The sequence below is a fragment of the Abramis brama genome (assembly GCF_963993115.1).
Source record: "Abramis brama genome assembly, chromosome: 2".
Lineage (NCBI taxonomy): Eukaryota > Metazoa > Chordata > Actinopteri > Cypriniformes > Leuciscidae > Abramis > Abramis brama.
This window is the reverse complement of record NC_139964.1, coordinates 36,958,043-36,975,861: the sequence shown is the minus strand read 5'-3', so window position 1 is coordinate 36,975,861 and position 17,819 is coordinate 36,958,043. Positions and strand designations below refer to the sequence as shown.

The 17,819-nt window shown below is 37.4% G+C and overlaps 1 protein-coding gene across 1 annotated transcript in view; it reads left to right on the top strand.

Moving 5' to 3' along the window:
- Nucleotides 1–17,819, top strand: part of tenm3 (teneurin transmembrane protein 3) — a 227,439-nt gene that overhangs the window by 132,533 nt on the left and 77,087 nt on the right. The window contains exon 8 of the mRNA XM_084098060.1: nucleotides 9,749–9,871. Within this exon, the coding sequence (XP_083954186.1) occupies nucleotides 9,749–9,871 (123 nt within the window). The remainder of the gene's footprint in view (nucleotides 1–9,748; nucleotides 9,872–17,819) is intronic.

Below are 17,819 nucleotides of genomic sequence, written 5' to 3'. Positions count from 1 at the left end.
AATATTCTTGGAACCTCTGCTTTCTGTTCTGTTCTGCTCAGTATAACAGTTGAACACTAGAATGCATCCTGCCAAGGTGACCCTGAAATCTGAAATAATTTATCCAATTATAATGCATAATATATATAATTTATAGTATATACTATTTTTCAAATAATAATTTAAAATGAATAACTTATTTATTTATTTTTTATTATTATTATTATTTCTATTTAATTGCATATAATATTATTCCATTATTAAATAATGATTTATTGCTTCCTTAAAGGCCGGTTCACACCAAGGACGATAACTATAACAATAATGATATAATTCTAAAAATCGTTCTAAATGTAAAAGAATTGCATTGAGTCCACAGTCCACACCATAAGTATAACGGTAATGGCAGAGAGGAAAAATATAATTGGAATCACTTTCAGAACATATTTTTTTTTTCTGCTGATGATGAATAATTCATAGAATCCATTAAAAGCAATAGATGACAAAACTGTAGCGCATGTTTAAAATAAACAGAACGTTATCATGCGCAGGTGTGGACACTAATCTTGTTAACGTTATAGTTCTCGTTCTTGGTGTGAACGGCCCTTAAGACTGACTGGTCATTCAGGCAACCCAATTCATAGTTTTCCTGAGTAAAACTCCTGTCCCAGAAAACCACTTTGCCTTGTAATATTCAGAATATTTACTGCCACTTGATTTCTGAGCAACTTTATGTAGGGATAATTTCATTCAGGTTACCCCCTCTAGCAAGCCTGCAAAATGTTATTGTACAAAATATAATGGCTGTGGAGTACTATTTAAAAATCAACTGCTTTGTCAATTAAGTTGCCATGGAAACCACTGCTATTTTGTTTTTGTGTTTTTTTTGTCTATTATTCTGTCACCTGCTCAATGTGACCATGTTGCCATAGTAGCCGAATGTGGCCACATCGCCAGATAAATAAGAGTTATTTTCCTATTGCGTCCACATAGATTTAAGTTCGCTTTCATTTAGTATTTATCATGTACTGTGTGCCAAATGCAGACAGCCTTATATAAGCTTCCTCTCTGAATGGAGCCAGCAGTTTCCTCATTCCATACAAATGCCACGCTGATGAGAGGATTTGTGAATGGCCTGTAGAGATGCTGTTTTGCAGTGTGAGGTGGGCTGGTTTGTCTCAAAGACACGATGGTTCTGTTGAACGAACCACATGGGAGAGACAGTGATGCAGCAGGCACGGGACCTCTGTTTGTTTTCCTTCAGTTCACACCGCACTCTTTATTCTGCTATAATGTGAGAGGGTGTTCTTTACGCCTGGCTATTTTTGTAATGGTTCTATTACTGAAGAAAGAAGGCACACATGACACCCTCTGATGCAAAACATCATATTTCACTAATAAATAATTTCACAAATAAATACAAAATATTTTGCATAATATGTAAAATTTAGCCTGTTTTTAGAGCTCTTTTTACATCCTCTAATTGTAGCCTGCTGTAATGTGAAAAAAAAAAAAGTATTTAAATGAGACATTATGGCCCGGTTTCACAGACAGGGTTTAGATTAAGCCAGGATTAGGCCTTAGTTCAATTAGGGCATTAAAGTAGCTTTTATAAACGTGCCTTAGAAAAAAAAACATGTGCATCTTTAGACAAAACAATGGCATATTTTAAGATATGTCAGTGCAAGTTCCTTTCAGTTAAAATTAAAACAGCTTAATTAGTCTGGGACATGATAAATGTGTATCATGAATTCAGCTACACTTAATTAAATTTGATGTATTAATTTTATTCCAAAGTAATTACATTAAATAAATACATATATTTGATAAGAGTGCATGCTCATCATTACTGCATTATATGATATTTCATGTTCTGAAAATTTAAAACTGGCATGTTAATATTATGATTGTCCAACATATTGTCCTCTGTCCAAAATTAATTTGTTCCACACCTTTATTACTTCAAAAAACGTAATAGCACACCAACTGACTAATATTTGTGGAAAGTGCAATATTATCTAATCTAAATTGTATTAAAATGACAAAATTAATCATATTCACATAGTTTCTAGTGATCAGACACAGAAAACACACACCCAGACAAGCGCAATCCTACAACATTTTTTCCAAAGTCAATAAGAGGAAATGAAGTGCCCTCCGTTTCCCTTCTCAATGCAATATTGCTCCAAACCTATTCAGTGCTGTAGAGATCCAGCGGCCCCCTTTTATCATGAAGTCATAAAGGGATGAGAGGACAGCATCAGTGAGTCCCTATTACATCCAAAAAAGGATTGCATTTGTTCACTCAGTGGCCTTTCATTATTGTCCGTTTTTGTGTCACATTGAGAAAAGTCATTTTGTAGTTCAATTTGTCGCTCTTGGGATTGACAAGATGTACAGTATTAAAGCCTGTGCAGCATTAGTGCCGTGTCCAACAGGTTTAAAGAAAGTATTTGGATTCTCTGTGTGATCAGCAAGCAGAGTGGCTGAATAACAAAAGCTAATTTTGCTCTTTAGAGAAATGAATCCAAATCCATTTCAGAGTTAATTATTCCACTGTATTGGAGACAGTTCAGCAGCTTCCAGAGAGCTATTTACTGACACTCCACTGCCAGGTCTGCTGCTATTGTCAATACAGCTGCTAATAGAGCAGAGATCACAGCCTTCTAGAGAGACTGAAAGAGAGGAAGACACAATTGAAAAATTTTTCATAATTGGCCCATTTTCATTCTGTGTATTCATCTTCAAAATTATGTTCTTAGCTGTGCTCCGGCCTTATGAGAAAACATCAGTTTATTTGGCCTATTTAGACGTCTAGAAATCGAAGTAAAAAGTTTGCTGGAAGAAATGCATCATGTGTTGTTTTTTAAAGTCCTAACATTGTTTGCCATAATGACATAGCTGTTAGTTGTTATCAGCGACATTATGAATATAGTGTTTGTACTGTGTTTCTAGCCAGACCCTCAGCAGCTTTGATCATTATTGAAGATGCACACAGCAGGACATTTAAGAACATCACAGAAATCACGAAAATATATGGAGAGCTAATCATGTCAGTGCCCTGTAGGGGCCAAACATTAACAAGCCCAAAAACAGATTTCTTCTCACTTTCTTTCATCTGTGGCTGTTCCCTGTCCCGTTCCAGCTTTCATTATCAGACCTCATTATCCCTCTGAATTTGCGTTCCAAAACCTGTTATTTCAAACGACTGATGTTATGGGAATACACAATGGAACATTGTTACTAGACTTTTTCTTCCTGTTCAAGATGTTTCCACAAATGGATTTGACGGTATATTTACCAAATGACTTTCCATTTACTAAATTACTTCTGTTCCTCCCAAATTACTGCGCAGAATTAATAAAGTTTAGGGTGATAATACGTTAGACCTACTTAACCATTATGATAATCCTTATGCAGCTCTACTTACATCTGATAATTTAACTGTTATCCTAAAAAACAAACCATGTTTAAACAAAGGGCAGAGTGTCCGCAGGAGAAATACCAATTATGATATTTTCTTACAAGGCACTGTAATTGAATAGTGTCCACCTGCACAGCAGCAGAAACACACATCACAACAGTTTCCTGAAAGCAGTGCCAGTGACAAAATAATTTGTATTACTGGCTTTAAGCTGCTGAACATAATCTTAAAAAAAAAAAAAAAAAAAACATTTAACAGATATTTTATCCTTTGTTGTTATCCCTTTTTCTTCTGTTTAATTGGATTATTCCTTCCAATATACATTTACATTTCTGTTATTCTGAACTGTTTGAATATAGTTTACTGCAAAACTTGCACACGTAGTAATAAGGATTTTTATTGTGATATATTTTGTTACCAATTATAATCGTAATATATGATCATAGTGTCTTCCCAAAACTATTATATTATTTAAATATTATGCCACAACACTAAATCTATTTAGTACTTGTAACTGGATGGGTTAAATAGATTATGCAAAGGATGCAATGAAAAAGTATCTTAATGAAAGTATCCTACTCCATTACAAAAAGAGAGAAAACTGTACAATTTGATTCATAGATAATCCTAAATGACAAGAACCATATAGCATTTATCCAGTAAACACTTAGCCAAACAGATAACTTTTACTGTAATCTTCTGTAAAAACTGATGTGACATAATGGTTCTTCTGCGGTGGATGTGTCTTAAATTATGCATAAGAATGCATTATAGCTGGAGTAAAACGAGTTCAATGTATGCAGCGTCTTGGTCGGTCTCATCGTGTCTCACACTGTCAACATTGCAGATGGAGAACATATCCTTCTTTTTGGTTTCACACAGCAAACAATGCTTCTCGCTATGCGTCAGCAGCTCTTCCAGCTAGTAAGAAAACCCGGAGCCTTTTCTCTGTCAGTCCCATCTGGTGTGTCAGACCCCAGCCATCTCCACTAAACCCACACCCACACAACAGGAACGACAGAGGATGGGGAAATCAGATTTCTCTCCCTCTGTCCTTGTTCAACAGGGCTGACAAAGCCACGTAGAGATTTTCCATGAATGTTCGATCAATACCACATCCTCAGAGGATAGCTTTAATACTAGATGGGGGTTCACCCGGGTGCCTCAAACATGTTGACTGGCTCCTCGACGACCACTAAAATCACACTAGAACAATAGGTTAAGGCCAGTCATTTTTTTCTCATTTAACTGCACCTTGAAAGAGAGTTTAGCACAAGCCCAGATTAAATGCATTCATGACAGCATGGTGGTCACACGTAAATACAGAGCAGGTTTGTCCAGCAGGTTTAATTTCATTTCATAGTTTAGTCCCTCTTTTTTTATCCTAAGCTGGTAACTGTCCACTGTTCTTCTGAAAAATTGTTGGTTTTCCAGCATCTTCTGTATATTTGACCCATTTTCTGCATTGATCTAATGATTTTTAGATTCATCTTTTCACACTTAGGACAATTACAAAAGGTTATGTATATAAGGTTATAAATAAACATTTCTAAGATCTCCAGATCAATATGTAATAGACTATTTGCCAAAACAGAAAAAAAAAGATCATGGTAAATTATATGTGCATAACCTCATTAATAATTTATGAGCAAAGCTCAACCAAACCATAGTGATGCCCTTTGTGAACAAGTTGCATCTTCTGACCAGAGTGCTGATGACTTCTCACATTCCTCTTAGCATTGAGACCAAAAGCTGGAGAAAGTCATAAAGGGGCCCCAGTGGACTAAACACCAGCCAGAGGAAGCATGGCATGCCAAGAGTTCCTCAGTTGTGTTTTAAAAGATGGAGAAGCCACTCATAAATACTTCATAGCTTTTCGCACCTATGAAAAGCATTTTACATTTAGGCAGAGCCAGGCAGAGTTTTTCATTCGGTCTCTGGCTCCATGAATGAGTTGTGACACTCTGGAGAAAATACTAACTCATAGTCTTTCCACAGTGCACTCTCATTTTCACAGGTTAGCAAGCTGCTTTGTCTACGCACTTATAATTTTCACAGAATGATTTTAGAGTAACTAATAGTCTGTCATTTAAAAAAAAAATTAATAATATATATATATATATATATATATATATGTGTGTGTATTTGTTGAGTACCTTGTTCACCCTGAATTTGAAAAAGCAAGTTTTGAAAAAAAGAAATTGTTTTTCATAAATGGGCATACAAAAATGTAGCTTTGGTGCTTTGCAAGAAGTGGCTGATGATTGTAAATAAGGACGGTGAGAGTTGAGGTAATTTGTGTAGGTGATTTTGGAAATGCTCAGGGGACAGGCTGTCAGCGGTTGTACTCACAACACAACACCCTGAGGGGTGGAAGGACATTTGGTTTTGCCCTTGATTTATTGCTGCAGAAAGTCTTTTTTATTCATTGGTGTGTATCTCTCACAGTTAAAGCAACGGTTCACGGCTGACGCTTTTCTTTTCATCAGTTTTCTCAGTGTTGCTTGCTTTTGTTTTTCTCCCACTAATATCTTAAAATAGTTTCTTGTTGAGTCACAGAAAGCCAGTTTTTTTTTTTCCATCCTTGCTAATGATCATAAGTGGCATATATATATAGTGATAAATATAGAGCTGTATTTTAAGATGAAGTATCACTGGGTCCTCGATAGCATTGCGAGTCCCACTGGTTACATAACCACCAATCCTGCCTTGTATAAGTTGCCTTGCATTTAGCTGAACTGTAATTCTTACCGCTTTGCGTGTGCACTCTGCCTTGGTGAAAACTCTTCCTCCTCCTTCTTTTATTCATTCATGTACTCATTCTGCACACACCTGAGGCATGTAAACGGCCCACATTCAAACTGATCAAGCATTATGCTTCCCTCCATTGCTCTCTCTCTCTCTCTCTCTCTCTCTCTATATATATATATATATATATATATATATATATATATATATATATATATATATATATCTCTTTCCGCACACAACCATGTAGTATTGGTCTTTCTATGGAGCCTGCTCTATCATTCATCTCTCGCTGGTCCCAGGGCTCAACAAAGCGATCCACCTCCCATGATCTCACCCACCTTTAGCTGTTTTAGCACTTGTGAGACAACCGAGGGAAAGGAGATGAGGAAAAACACCTAACAGCCAATTTACATATTTGTCAGCTGAGAGAACTAGACGCTTTTTTATCTTGCACTTGGCACATTTGTATTCTAATAGCCTGGATGTGTTCCATTCACATGCATGAACGTTCCAGAACGCCCCATGGCTCTAAGATCTGTGCGTGCCCATCCTATATCCCTATTGTTAATGTTATTTATTCATCCACACTAGTTTCAAACATTGCAACAAGTGAATCCAATTGACCATCAAGAAACGGTTTCATTAACAATAAGAATCTGGTACAGAGGTGAGAGACTTTGCACATCCACATTTATTCCTCATTTATGATTCAGAAAAGTTAATGGAGCACCCTGCTCAAAAGTGTGTGCGAGCAGCTCAATCAGATCAGCAGGGGGTGGCCATCTTTCTGCCGGAGAAGTCAATACCGCCCACTCTCCCATAAACCCCTGCTTCGGCTCAGGTCAGAGTGCTGGATATCGGCTGCTCCATGAATGGGCAGACTCAGCGGGTATCTAATTTAATGAGAGAGAAAGAGTGAGAGAGAACCAGATAGAAAGATATAAAGAGAGTTTGGAGAATGAGCTTAAGGAATTTCATAAGCCAATTACTGTTCAAATACTTTAATGTAACTGAGTCGCACATCAACTCTTCTATACTCTCTCTATGTCTTTATCTGCCTCATTACTGCTCCAGTGTCATTGGAGCACTTTTGTTGTATAATGTTTCGAAAAGCTGGATAGCTGCATCTACACATACAGTATCAGGAATACTAGCAAAATCAAACAGTCACAGATAACAAGCACACATAAGAAACTTTAAGCACACAAATACACTAGCACTGAGAGGAGTATGATTTATGTAGGGAGGTTGTGTGTGTGCGCTCTGGGGGCATAAAGAGACCCAGTGGGGGTTGTTGGCAGGTCTAAATTACCTTTATTAGAGCCAACGTCTGCAGGTAGCACTGCTGTTACTCAGAGAGAGGATCAGCCTGTCCCCTCAGAGCAGCCCACCTCAGCACAGCTACCACACACACATACATACAGGGACCTATATACAGGATCTCCTCTGAGATTCTCATACTAATGCAAGACAAAACCAACTAATGATATAACAAATCACAGGGACATTACAATTACCACTAGATTAAGGCCGTAAGTAGCGTAATAGTTATATGAATTGTTCAGCCAAACATGAAACTATATTAATTTACGCTCATGTTGTTTCAAACTTGTATGGCTTACGCTTCTTTTTGCCATACAATGAACACATACAAAGTCGACAGGCAATACAGCTCCAAATAGGACAAAATAAGTATCATAGAACTATGTTATCATACTTGTTATATTCTAAGTCTCCTGAAGCTGTACTGCTGTTTTGTGTAAGAAACAGACTGAAATTAAGTCACTTATAATCTTGTCCTCTGCTACAGTATACTGTAGTTCTCAAATATCATTCATGCATAGACAAATCTGTGGATGAGACGAGACGAGGGGTTTCTAGTGTTTTTCTACCAAAAAGATCTTTACAAGCTTTAATAATATTGCACACAAGTTGTGTGTTTTTTTCTTCTTTTGAACCTTAACATCTCAATGCAAATATTGGTCATGTTTGCATTGTAAAATGAGCAGAGTTCTTCAAAACATCTCTCACATAAATGTTGATTAAATCATGACAGAATCTTCATTTTGGAGTGAATTATGTCTTTAAGGTTCTGGGATCACAATGTAAATATCATGGGTTTGATCCTTGGTAGGGTTGAGATTGCTGCAGTGTTTTTCTCAATGTCTGCAAAATGAATAACCTACCCAATGCTCAATCACTAGTATGTTTGAGCAGTATTTTTTGTCAACCCCTTGACATTTTGCTGTACTTCCTCTCATTTTACAGCCAACTAGTTCCCCATATAAGAATCAGGCCTCATGATGGCTTAGTTCCTACAGCATCTTACAGATTGAACACTATCCTGTATGACCTTTCCAGGCATGTGATTTAGAGGCATCACCAGGGAAACAAAACATGCTCAAATGGGTGCTGATTCACCCAGGTCGTCATGCTACCCACAGGGAACTGGTGCGGAATTCGTGGGAGAACGTTTGGCTGACCCACCTTGAACTATAACCAGATTGTGTTTCCAGCCACACCTGAACTGAACCTTGTTTCAGAGGTATACAGGGCCAGTGTGATTTTCCAACCCTTGAATCCCAAATTGCACAAGTTTACTGAACCCTTCCCTCCCTAGCATTCTCCCCAACACAGGCCAAATAATAGACTGGTTTGGTAAGAACATTCAGACATTTCAGGAACAAGTGAAATGAGACGGTGAAAGCAGCTGTCTAAACATATTACTCCACAGCGCAGCCGCACACTCTTTGCAGTCACTAATACTAAATTCATCAGCTAAGGCAAATATCTATCTTGGAGCTGTTTAACTTAAAACCCTGAGCTTTGATGAAGGAATTGGTGTTGTCACCTGACATGACAATGACTCTTTAAAGAGTTGCTTTAAACGAGGCAAAATATAGAGGCATAATTACAAATTGCCCTGTGTCTGTGTACACGTCATCAAGAAAGAGATGTTGTTACGAGGGGCAAGGGGCGTTAATGCTTTTGATAATGAGGGCACATTAATGTAAAAAAAAAAAAATTATGTGCTTGGATAAATCATTTATAATAAATACTGCATTATAAAAAAAATAAGAATTGCCCATTTTGATTCCATGGTGATTACTAATGGTGTTTACACAAGTATCACTATTACTATTGCTGATATTTTAAGTATTCATCTTTAGCATGTAAGTTTGTGCTACAAATCCTGTGACTTGATCGGGAAAGATGTAGAGTTATTTTTTTAAGTGATCAAACCAACAATTATTCTGATGGACATTAAAGATCCCATAGACGTTGAAGGAGGGTCCCAAGTCATATCCAGAAAACAGAAAGTCATAGAAATTTGGGGTAAAGGTGATTTGGGCCAGTATGTAACCTTCTAGAAACCCCTTAGAAAACCATATCAACATACCCTAGTAACCCTATAGCAACTAACCCTGGCAACCATCCACAACAATCTAATTGCCAAGTTTTGCATGGGAAAAGTTTGTTTTATATCGATTATATTACAGTGTTTTTACCCTCTCAACAATCCATTGCATCCTGTTCCTTTATCCTTAAGTGATAATTTCTCTATCTTGTGTGTGTGTCTCTCTCTCTCCACAGCCATGCATCTCTTTGGATTGAATTGGCAGCTGCAGGAGACTGAGGGCTATGCTTTTGAGAATGGCCAGGTCAAATCTGATGCCACGGCAACCAACGCAGTTACTGCCCTGTCTACTGAGAACAGTAAGGGTCAAACACACACGTACCCACTCACGCACAGATGCATAATATGGCACAGCCACAATCTGTTCAAGACCCTTCTCTAGCACAAAACACATTTGCATTTAGTAAACAGGCTGGAGAACACACTCAGTAATAGGCTAGAGAAAATTACCAAACAGACTCACTCCTACACAACTACACCTCTAGGACCCTCCGCCATGAAGACCCACACTCCCTTAAATAAACATAACTCGATCTAAACAAACACCCCCACACACTTCCACCAAACTCCCCCCATCCAAAAAAAAGCCTCAAACACTCCCACACAAATGGAAATCACACACTCCAAAACCATTTTCTTTGCACCGTGTCATCATTACTGGCACTCGGATGTGCGTTTTAGTGATCTGGGATAAGTATAAACCTCTCTGTGTGTGTGAAAGCAACAGGCTTACATTCCTAAGCATTTAGACACTAGTCTTACAGTATCAGGGCGGCTGCTTTGATGTGTCGACTGTCACGGCGGATGCAGACACGTCCGGTAACAGTCTGGAAATCAGGATGAGGAGCCAAAAAACATATTTAGTTGACAATATTAAGTTCAAAGAAGACAGTGTTTTAATGGGAGGATATGAGAGGGGTCTGTGTGTGCAGAATGCAAAATAAATGGGTTCTTGAGATTGTCTGAGCCTTTCAGACCATGAATTCAAGTAGTGAGGATTGTGAGATACCCTGGCATTTTACCCAGAATCTCTCTTTCTCTCTTTCTGTGTGCTCTCTAAAGTAGGATTTACTCACTAATATTGTCACTAATATTAGCTTCCACACAAACCTACTGACCAGTGAAATCCAGTGCTCAGAAACACACACTGGCTGTCAGTCGTGTTTTACAGTGTTAAGTACAGATACATTTATGCTTAGTTTGGTTATGAATGTAACTACCACCTGAATTAAACTTTCAGCATTCAAACCTGCATTTTAGGGGTGAGTTCAGGAAACCTGTGCTGTTAAAGTAACCCCATTGAACTAATATTAGTGAATTTCTTACACAGTATTTTTGTCTCGTTTTCCAGTAAAAATACCAAAACATTCTTAAAAACGCAATGAAATGGAGGCAGTGACAGAACAGATTATCGTAAAAGAAAAAATGTATACATCACCAGAGAGAAGTCTGACATTTTGATTCAAAATTACGAGATCAAAACTTCAGAAAGAAAGAAAGAAAGATACATGGATAAGTCATTCACAATACAATCTATAACATGCATTTAGAAAATAGATGAGGTGGCTTTTTGTTTCATGCTTACTTTAAACCACTTTCAGTCAAGATATATTTACTTAAGAAGCAAGATATGATATTAACATTTGTTTTCTAAAACAAGAACAAATATCTGCCGATGGGGTAAGAAAAACCTTTTGATTAACTTCTTATCTTACATCATTTTGCTTCTCAAGTGTTTCATGTCGTACAGTGCAGTGTGTCTCATGGATGTTTTCATGTAGGGTTCTGTTGTTTCATAGAAACATATGTTTCATCTGAGGATTTGCGATCCAGTCACTCAGTTTTGTGGTCTAGTCTGTGTTCTACAATTGTCTGTTAATTAGGATTTCACAGATTTACTCACACCTCGACTTGTTTATTAGATAACAATGTGTCAATTGTGATAAGACATGACGGTGTTATGGAAGTTAACATCTTTGATATTTACTGTCACCATGGTTAACGGCATGAGAATAGAATAGAGGTTGACTTCCGTTATACATTCACAAAGATAGTATTCAGTTCCCTCCTGTAAGAGTTTCCTGAACACCTGTGGTGAAAAAATGGTGTGAGTAAATATCTGTCCCAAATATTGGCTGTGTGAATGTAGCCACTGATAGCACATGCATCACACAAACGAAAGTGCTTTCCTACCAAATACATTCACTAATAATCACTAAGTCTTAGTCTGTCCGCACTAAAATTCACAACGCAAGTCACTGACTAAACTTCACATTGATTCTCTTTGCAGCATGAAAATAATCTGTTATTTAAATTATGTACAGAAAGCGATTAAAGAACTCTTCCTTTATAATCTCTGGAGCTGTCAATCACACACCGCGAGTTTATCAGTGACTGAGTTCTGGACTTTCGCCAAAACTCCCGTTATAATCAATAACGCTGTCTACACTCCACAATGAATCCCTTATTTACATTGTGTCTGCACTGCTGGTTATGATGAAAACATTCGTGAGAGTGCAGAAAGCGAGTTGCAATGATGACGGCAATGCATTCATGCGCTCAATAGACATGTCTGTCATCAGCTACATGCTCATCGCTGCAACCTTTCGTATGACGGGAGTAGATCTAAACATAATGCGATAATCAACACTTTTCAAAGTTAGTTAATCTCGACTGCTGTAATAGTAAAAAACGTAGTAAAAGTTTTCAAAAGAGTTCCACATGTAATGCTTATTTCATATGCAAAGATGTTAGCCAATCATAGCAGTGAGTGTTTATATTGAAATCTCACAACAGACATGCCCCTTACAAAAACATTCAAATCACAGAGCTAAAATAAGGGTCGAAAATTGCCTTTTAATTCTGCATTATGACATTTTTTTATGTAAAAATTATAAGTGCACCTCAGGAAACATTGTAAAATAAATATTTTTTTAAATGCAGTTCATGACCCCTTTAAAATGCAATAGATAGCTTTTAGTTTGTTTGCACATCGTTAGGAGCTTATGATTGAAAGCATATGCTAAATAACACATACAATAAGAAATAAATAACCTCAGAGAAATAGGAGCTATCGTTTTCTCCCACCCACAGACAGGTGTATTCCCACAAGGTCTCCCTCACTTAAGTACTAATTCAAGCACTCATGCGCTCTCAGAGGGACACACACTCATGCTGTGAAGATGGACGGCCATATGTTTGAAGGCCATTATGATGATGCTCCTTACAGTAATGTGTTTGTTCTTGAGGTGATGGAAGTGTCCACACTGGCAGTGATGTAGTATTAGATCAGGACATTTCTGCATCAGTTATATGAAATTTTCATTCTTTATAGTGTCTATTTGCCATCAGCAGAGTTAAGAAATTGGATGTCCTTTAAACAATTGCTCATGAATTGCAGGTAAATTGATTGTGATGTAGTTTTATAAGCGTCAGTGGCTGTTTAGTTGCACAGCAAAGGATAAGTCATTCATCTCCCCTTAAGCAGCAGTGACACAATCAGGTTAAGTTTATTTGAGCGGAATTTGCATTCAGTATAGTCGGTCTTTTGTTTCCTAGCTCGAGCCCTCACTTCCTTTTTTCTCTTTCTCACTGAAAGAAATAAAAATTTGAATGCCATTGGGTGCAGAGGAATGTTAATGTGTTAACAGGGCAGGAGAATTTGCTACGGCAGAAGCTTCCAGCGATGGGTCTTTGGTCTGCTGTGAGGGCCAAACAAGTTGAGGGGGAGTCCTGTAGAAGAGCAGCTAGTTAATGAAGCCATCAGCAATGTGTACAATCACACATCTTACTCTCAATCAATACAGACAGCAGCTAACACCCCCACCTCCTTCTGTTAACCTTTATCTGTGTGTGTGTGTGTGTGTGTGTGTGTGTGTGTATGTGTGTGTGTGTGTGTGTGTGTGTGTGTGTGTGTGTGTGTGTGTGTGTGTGCCCACCAACACCACCACCGCCGCTGTTTGGGAAGGACATGTCACACATACGCGCAGACAGCAGGGCAAAAAATGCAGTCTTGCGATTTCCATCAACATACTGTATATACGTACATGCATATTTGAGCACATAACCTTGCACCTGTATCCTTGTTGTTTCTTCACATTTGCATCTATTCTTCTTCAAGACCCCATGAAATAAGCATTAGATAGAGTTTTGGCTTTAGCCCATGTTGTGAAGTCACCTATACTTACAGAAGTTGACAAAATAACAAATATACACACTTTATTTATAGTATACAGTACCGTTTGACGTATAGTAATATAGTATACATTACCGTCACCATTTTCAATGTTGAAAACAATTGTATACTGCTTAATATTTTTGTGGATACATGTTTTTTTAGGAAGTTTTGAGTAATCAAAAGAACTGTTCAAAAGAACAGTATGAAAAAGAAGTTTTATATGACATTGTAAATGTAAATTCTTTTCAATATATATTTACAGAATAAAAGTACTATAAATAAAACGTAACTTTTGAACGGTAGTGTATTCTCTTTGAAATATTGATAACTCATCCTAACACAGATTTAGTCCAGTCGGAACAAAAATGAGAATGTCCCGAAAACGTTGCTCATCAAGCCATGTCATGGAGTCTTTAATGTAAGCTAATTAAGCAATGTCACACAAGAAAGTGTGACACAAGAAAGCAATGTCACACAAGAATGTAGCTGTTACTCACCTTTCTAACTGTATTGCAGAAATCAAAAATTGGATGTCGGTTAATTATTTATGTCTAAATAGCGATAAAACTGAAGTAATGCTTATTGGTTCGTCTCACCAGTTACGTAGTGTGAAATCTGTAGCTATAAATGTGGACGGCTCTGATATACAGTTCCAATCTAAATTAAAAAACTTGGGAGTAATTTTCAATTCTAATTTAACATTTGACCTGCATGTACGTAATACTGTTAAAGTTTCATTTTTTCATCTTAGAAATATATCCAAATTACGGTCCATGCTGCCTTTTTCTGTAGCAGAAAAATTAATTAATGCCTTGTTGGCGGGAGCATCGAAATCTATTCTGCACAGACTTCAGTGGGTACAAAATTCTGCTGCACGTATTCTGACCAGGACCAGACAAAGAGATCATATAAAACCTGTTTTAGAGACATTGCACTGGCTGCCTGTTAAATTTCATGTTGATTTTAAAATTCTTATGTTGACCTACAAGGCGTTAAATGGACTTGCTCCGCAATATCTTTCTGATCTTTTAGTACCCTACATTCCGACACGTAATCTTCGCTCAGCCGATGCCGGTCTCTTAGTTGTTCCTGTAACGCGCCTAAAAACAATGGGTGATAGGGCGTTTTCTTCGGTTGCCCTTAAAACGTATTATTTTAAAGAAGCATTTGGGTGAAACGTGATTGTTGTGGTTCTCCATGTGATATATTTGATGGTTTTGCTATAAACTATGTTTTGTTTATTGATTTTAAAATGTTTTTTTGTTTTTTTTTAGATTTATAATATTGTTTGTATGCATGCTCTGTAATAGTTTGTATTTCATGCTTATTTTTCTATTTTAATATTGATTATGTAAAGCGCTCTGAGAATTGACTTTCAAAAGCGCTATACAAAATAAAGTTATTATTATTATTAGTATTATTATTATTATTAAAGACAGCACAATTGCGAACGTAATATGGCTTTTCCTCTAAAAATAAGAAACACTTCTTATCCAATCGAATGAACCAGAACTAACTGCTGTATAATTATAAACAGAGTAATTATGACGTCTGTCTGTAAATGTCTTTATACAGAAAAGAATTTTCTTTTAAGACATTATTTAGTTCTTTAATTAACCATTTATCCTCACAAGAATGTCCCCGCAAGCTTGTTTTGTCAAATTTGACTGTTTTTCTAATGAGATTTTCAGACATGTCATGCCCACAAGGATTGAAAACCTGCCCACACACACAGACACATGAATAGTCCCAGCAAATCCACACAGATGCATATTCTTACTGACAGATTGAGCATACATCACACGCAGCAAAGTTTGACTTACATACCTGCTGTAGACCCTTTGAAATATGTATACACACTCACTCATTTGTCTGTCTCTTCTTCTCAGTGAAGAAAGAGTGAGTAATAACCGACTGCTGTTGTCATCTGCAGTTCACCTTTCTTTGAGAGACAGCTGACCTAAAAGCACTCACTCCATAAAAGAGCTTCAAGTGCTCAGTGTACCTCAAGTGTGTGTGTGTGTGTGTGTGTGTGTGTGTGTGTGTGTGTGTGTGTGTGTGTGTGTGTGTGTGTGTGTGTGTGTGTGTGTGTTTCAAAAGCAGGGACAATAGCCTCAGTGCAGACTATCTCCTAAATGACAGGATGTGCTTTAGATTATCTGCCTCACTTCAGAGGTACGTGTGTTCGTATTCAACTAGGGCTGTAGGGAATGACATTAGCATATGAGCACTTGCTGTTTTTTTAGAGATTGATTTCCATAAACACTGAGAAATTAAAGCAGACCAGCCGTTTTAATTTTCAGAAAATAATTCACTGTTCCTTGCACTCACTCTGTATTCAAACACACACCCTTCAGAGACTCCACTATCCTCACGCAGATGTATGAAAGCTGTAGTCTTGCTCATAAAACTGCATTTTATCCCACTTTTTATCCCTCGTGCTTAGAAGTGGAACCTAACGTTCCATTTAGCATTGTTTCATGGGGCCTTATTTATGTGCTGCACCATTCTGAAACAAATCATCTGAGCGACTGTATTCAGTCCCACTGCAGCAACTAAGAGAGCCGAGCATGACACGCTCTTAATGAATATACCACCACTTCCCCTAATGCACACCCAGACACACTTCCAAAGGCTTCAGTGAATTAAAAACTGCTCAAGTGACTTTTCTGAAAGTCATAAAGAGGCGCTAAATCTGAAACTGAATGCGTTTGGAACGAGGGAAGACACTTGGCAAAATCGCACATGGTGATGTTAATGTTTCTCAGGGCCCAACAGAAATGGTGACAGAAACTAGGGTGATGAAAAAATGAAAAAATATGGATGGAGTGTTGAGAAGGGAGTGAATAATAGCTATAAAGTGACAGAGGCAGAAACAAATGAATGACAGAATTGGTGTAGGGCAGAGAGAAGGGAGAGAAGTGATCAGTCACATTAAAGTGTCTCGATTTTCATGGGTTTAGCCTCCTGCTGTTGATACCTTCTCAATAGGATATACATCAAGATCAGAAATGTACTGACTTTGGGCAAAAATGTTTAAAATGCCCCCAAATTCAAGATTTTCCCGAATATTAGCACATTCAATAAATAAGATGTTGAATCAGCATTTTTTTTAACAAATCGGGTGAGTCAATTATTCACTGACTCATTCATAAAGACTTGAATGAATCAGCCATTTTGAACAAATCTTGTTGAATGAATGAATCATTGACACTCATTAAGACAGTAACTTGCTGCAACCTACTTGCGATTTTAGTTTGATAAAGTGTAATTTCAGGTTTTTAAATAATTTTATATTTCTACATTCCAAATTGTATATTTAAAGCTTTAATCTCATAACATTAATTATGCAGTTGTAATTGTTTTGGAAATGCATTTACGCCACCTCTGAGCTGCAATAAAGGGTCTTTGTATGTATATCTAAAAGCCAATTTAGGTGCAGCTTCTGTGCCACCTCTGCAGTGCAAAGATGGATTTCTTTGGTACTTATTTCATTTGATTGGTGACTTACCTGTAGTTTACTACTATTCTAATTGAATGTATTAATTAAATGTAAGAATTTCACATAAAAGATTATACATGCATTTCATAAGGTTTGAAGAAAGGTACAAAATGCCCCTGGAAATAAATTTAAGAGGACAAATATCTCCTCTTAATGGAGAAGTTAAATTCTGTCACTGATCTGCATTTTAGTAAGTTTGTCTAAGGGAGTTCTTGAAAGCACTTCAAATAAATTGAGTACTTGGTTGCATTTTTAATAAGACAAGTCAAGTTAAAAAGTTATTTCAAAGACCCTGTCTCAAGACCCTGCGTTCCATTCCATCCGGCTACGCTCTGTCTGTCCATTTGAAAGGAAGAGAGCGTCCTGTGTATGTGTGCCTCTCCAGAATCTCGACTCTGTTGCTGCCGTGTACTGAAACTTACCATGTGTCTGTGCAGTGTTGGAGCAAATTGCGATCTAATGAGTCGTACTGCAAGACACCGGTGAAAGTCACACAATACCCAATGAAAAAATGGGGCCCACTTTTTGACATTGACAAAGTTTGTGTATGGTTGCATGACCATGACTG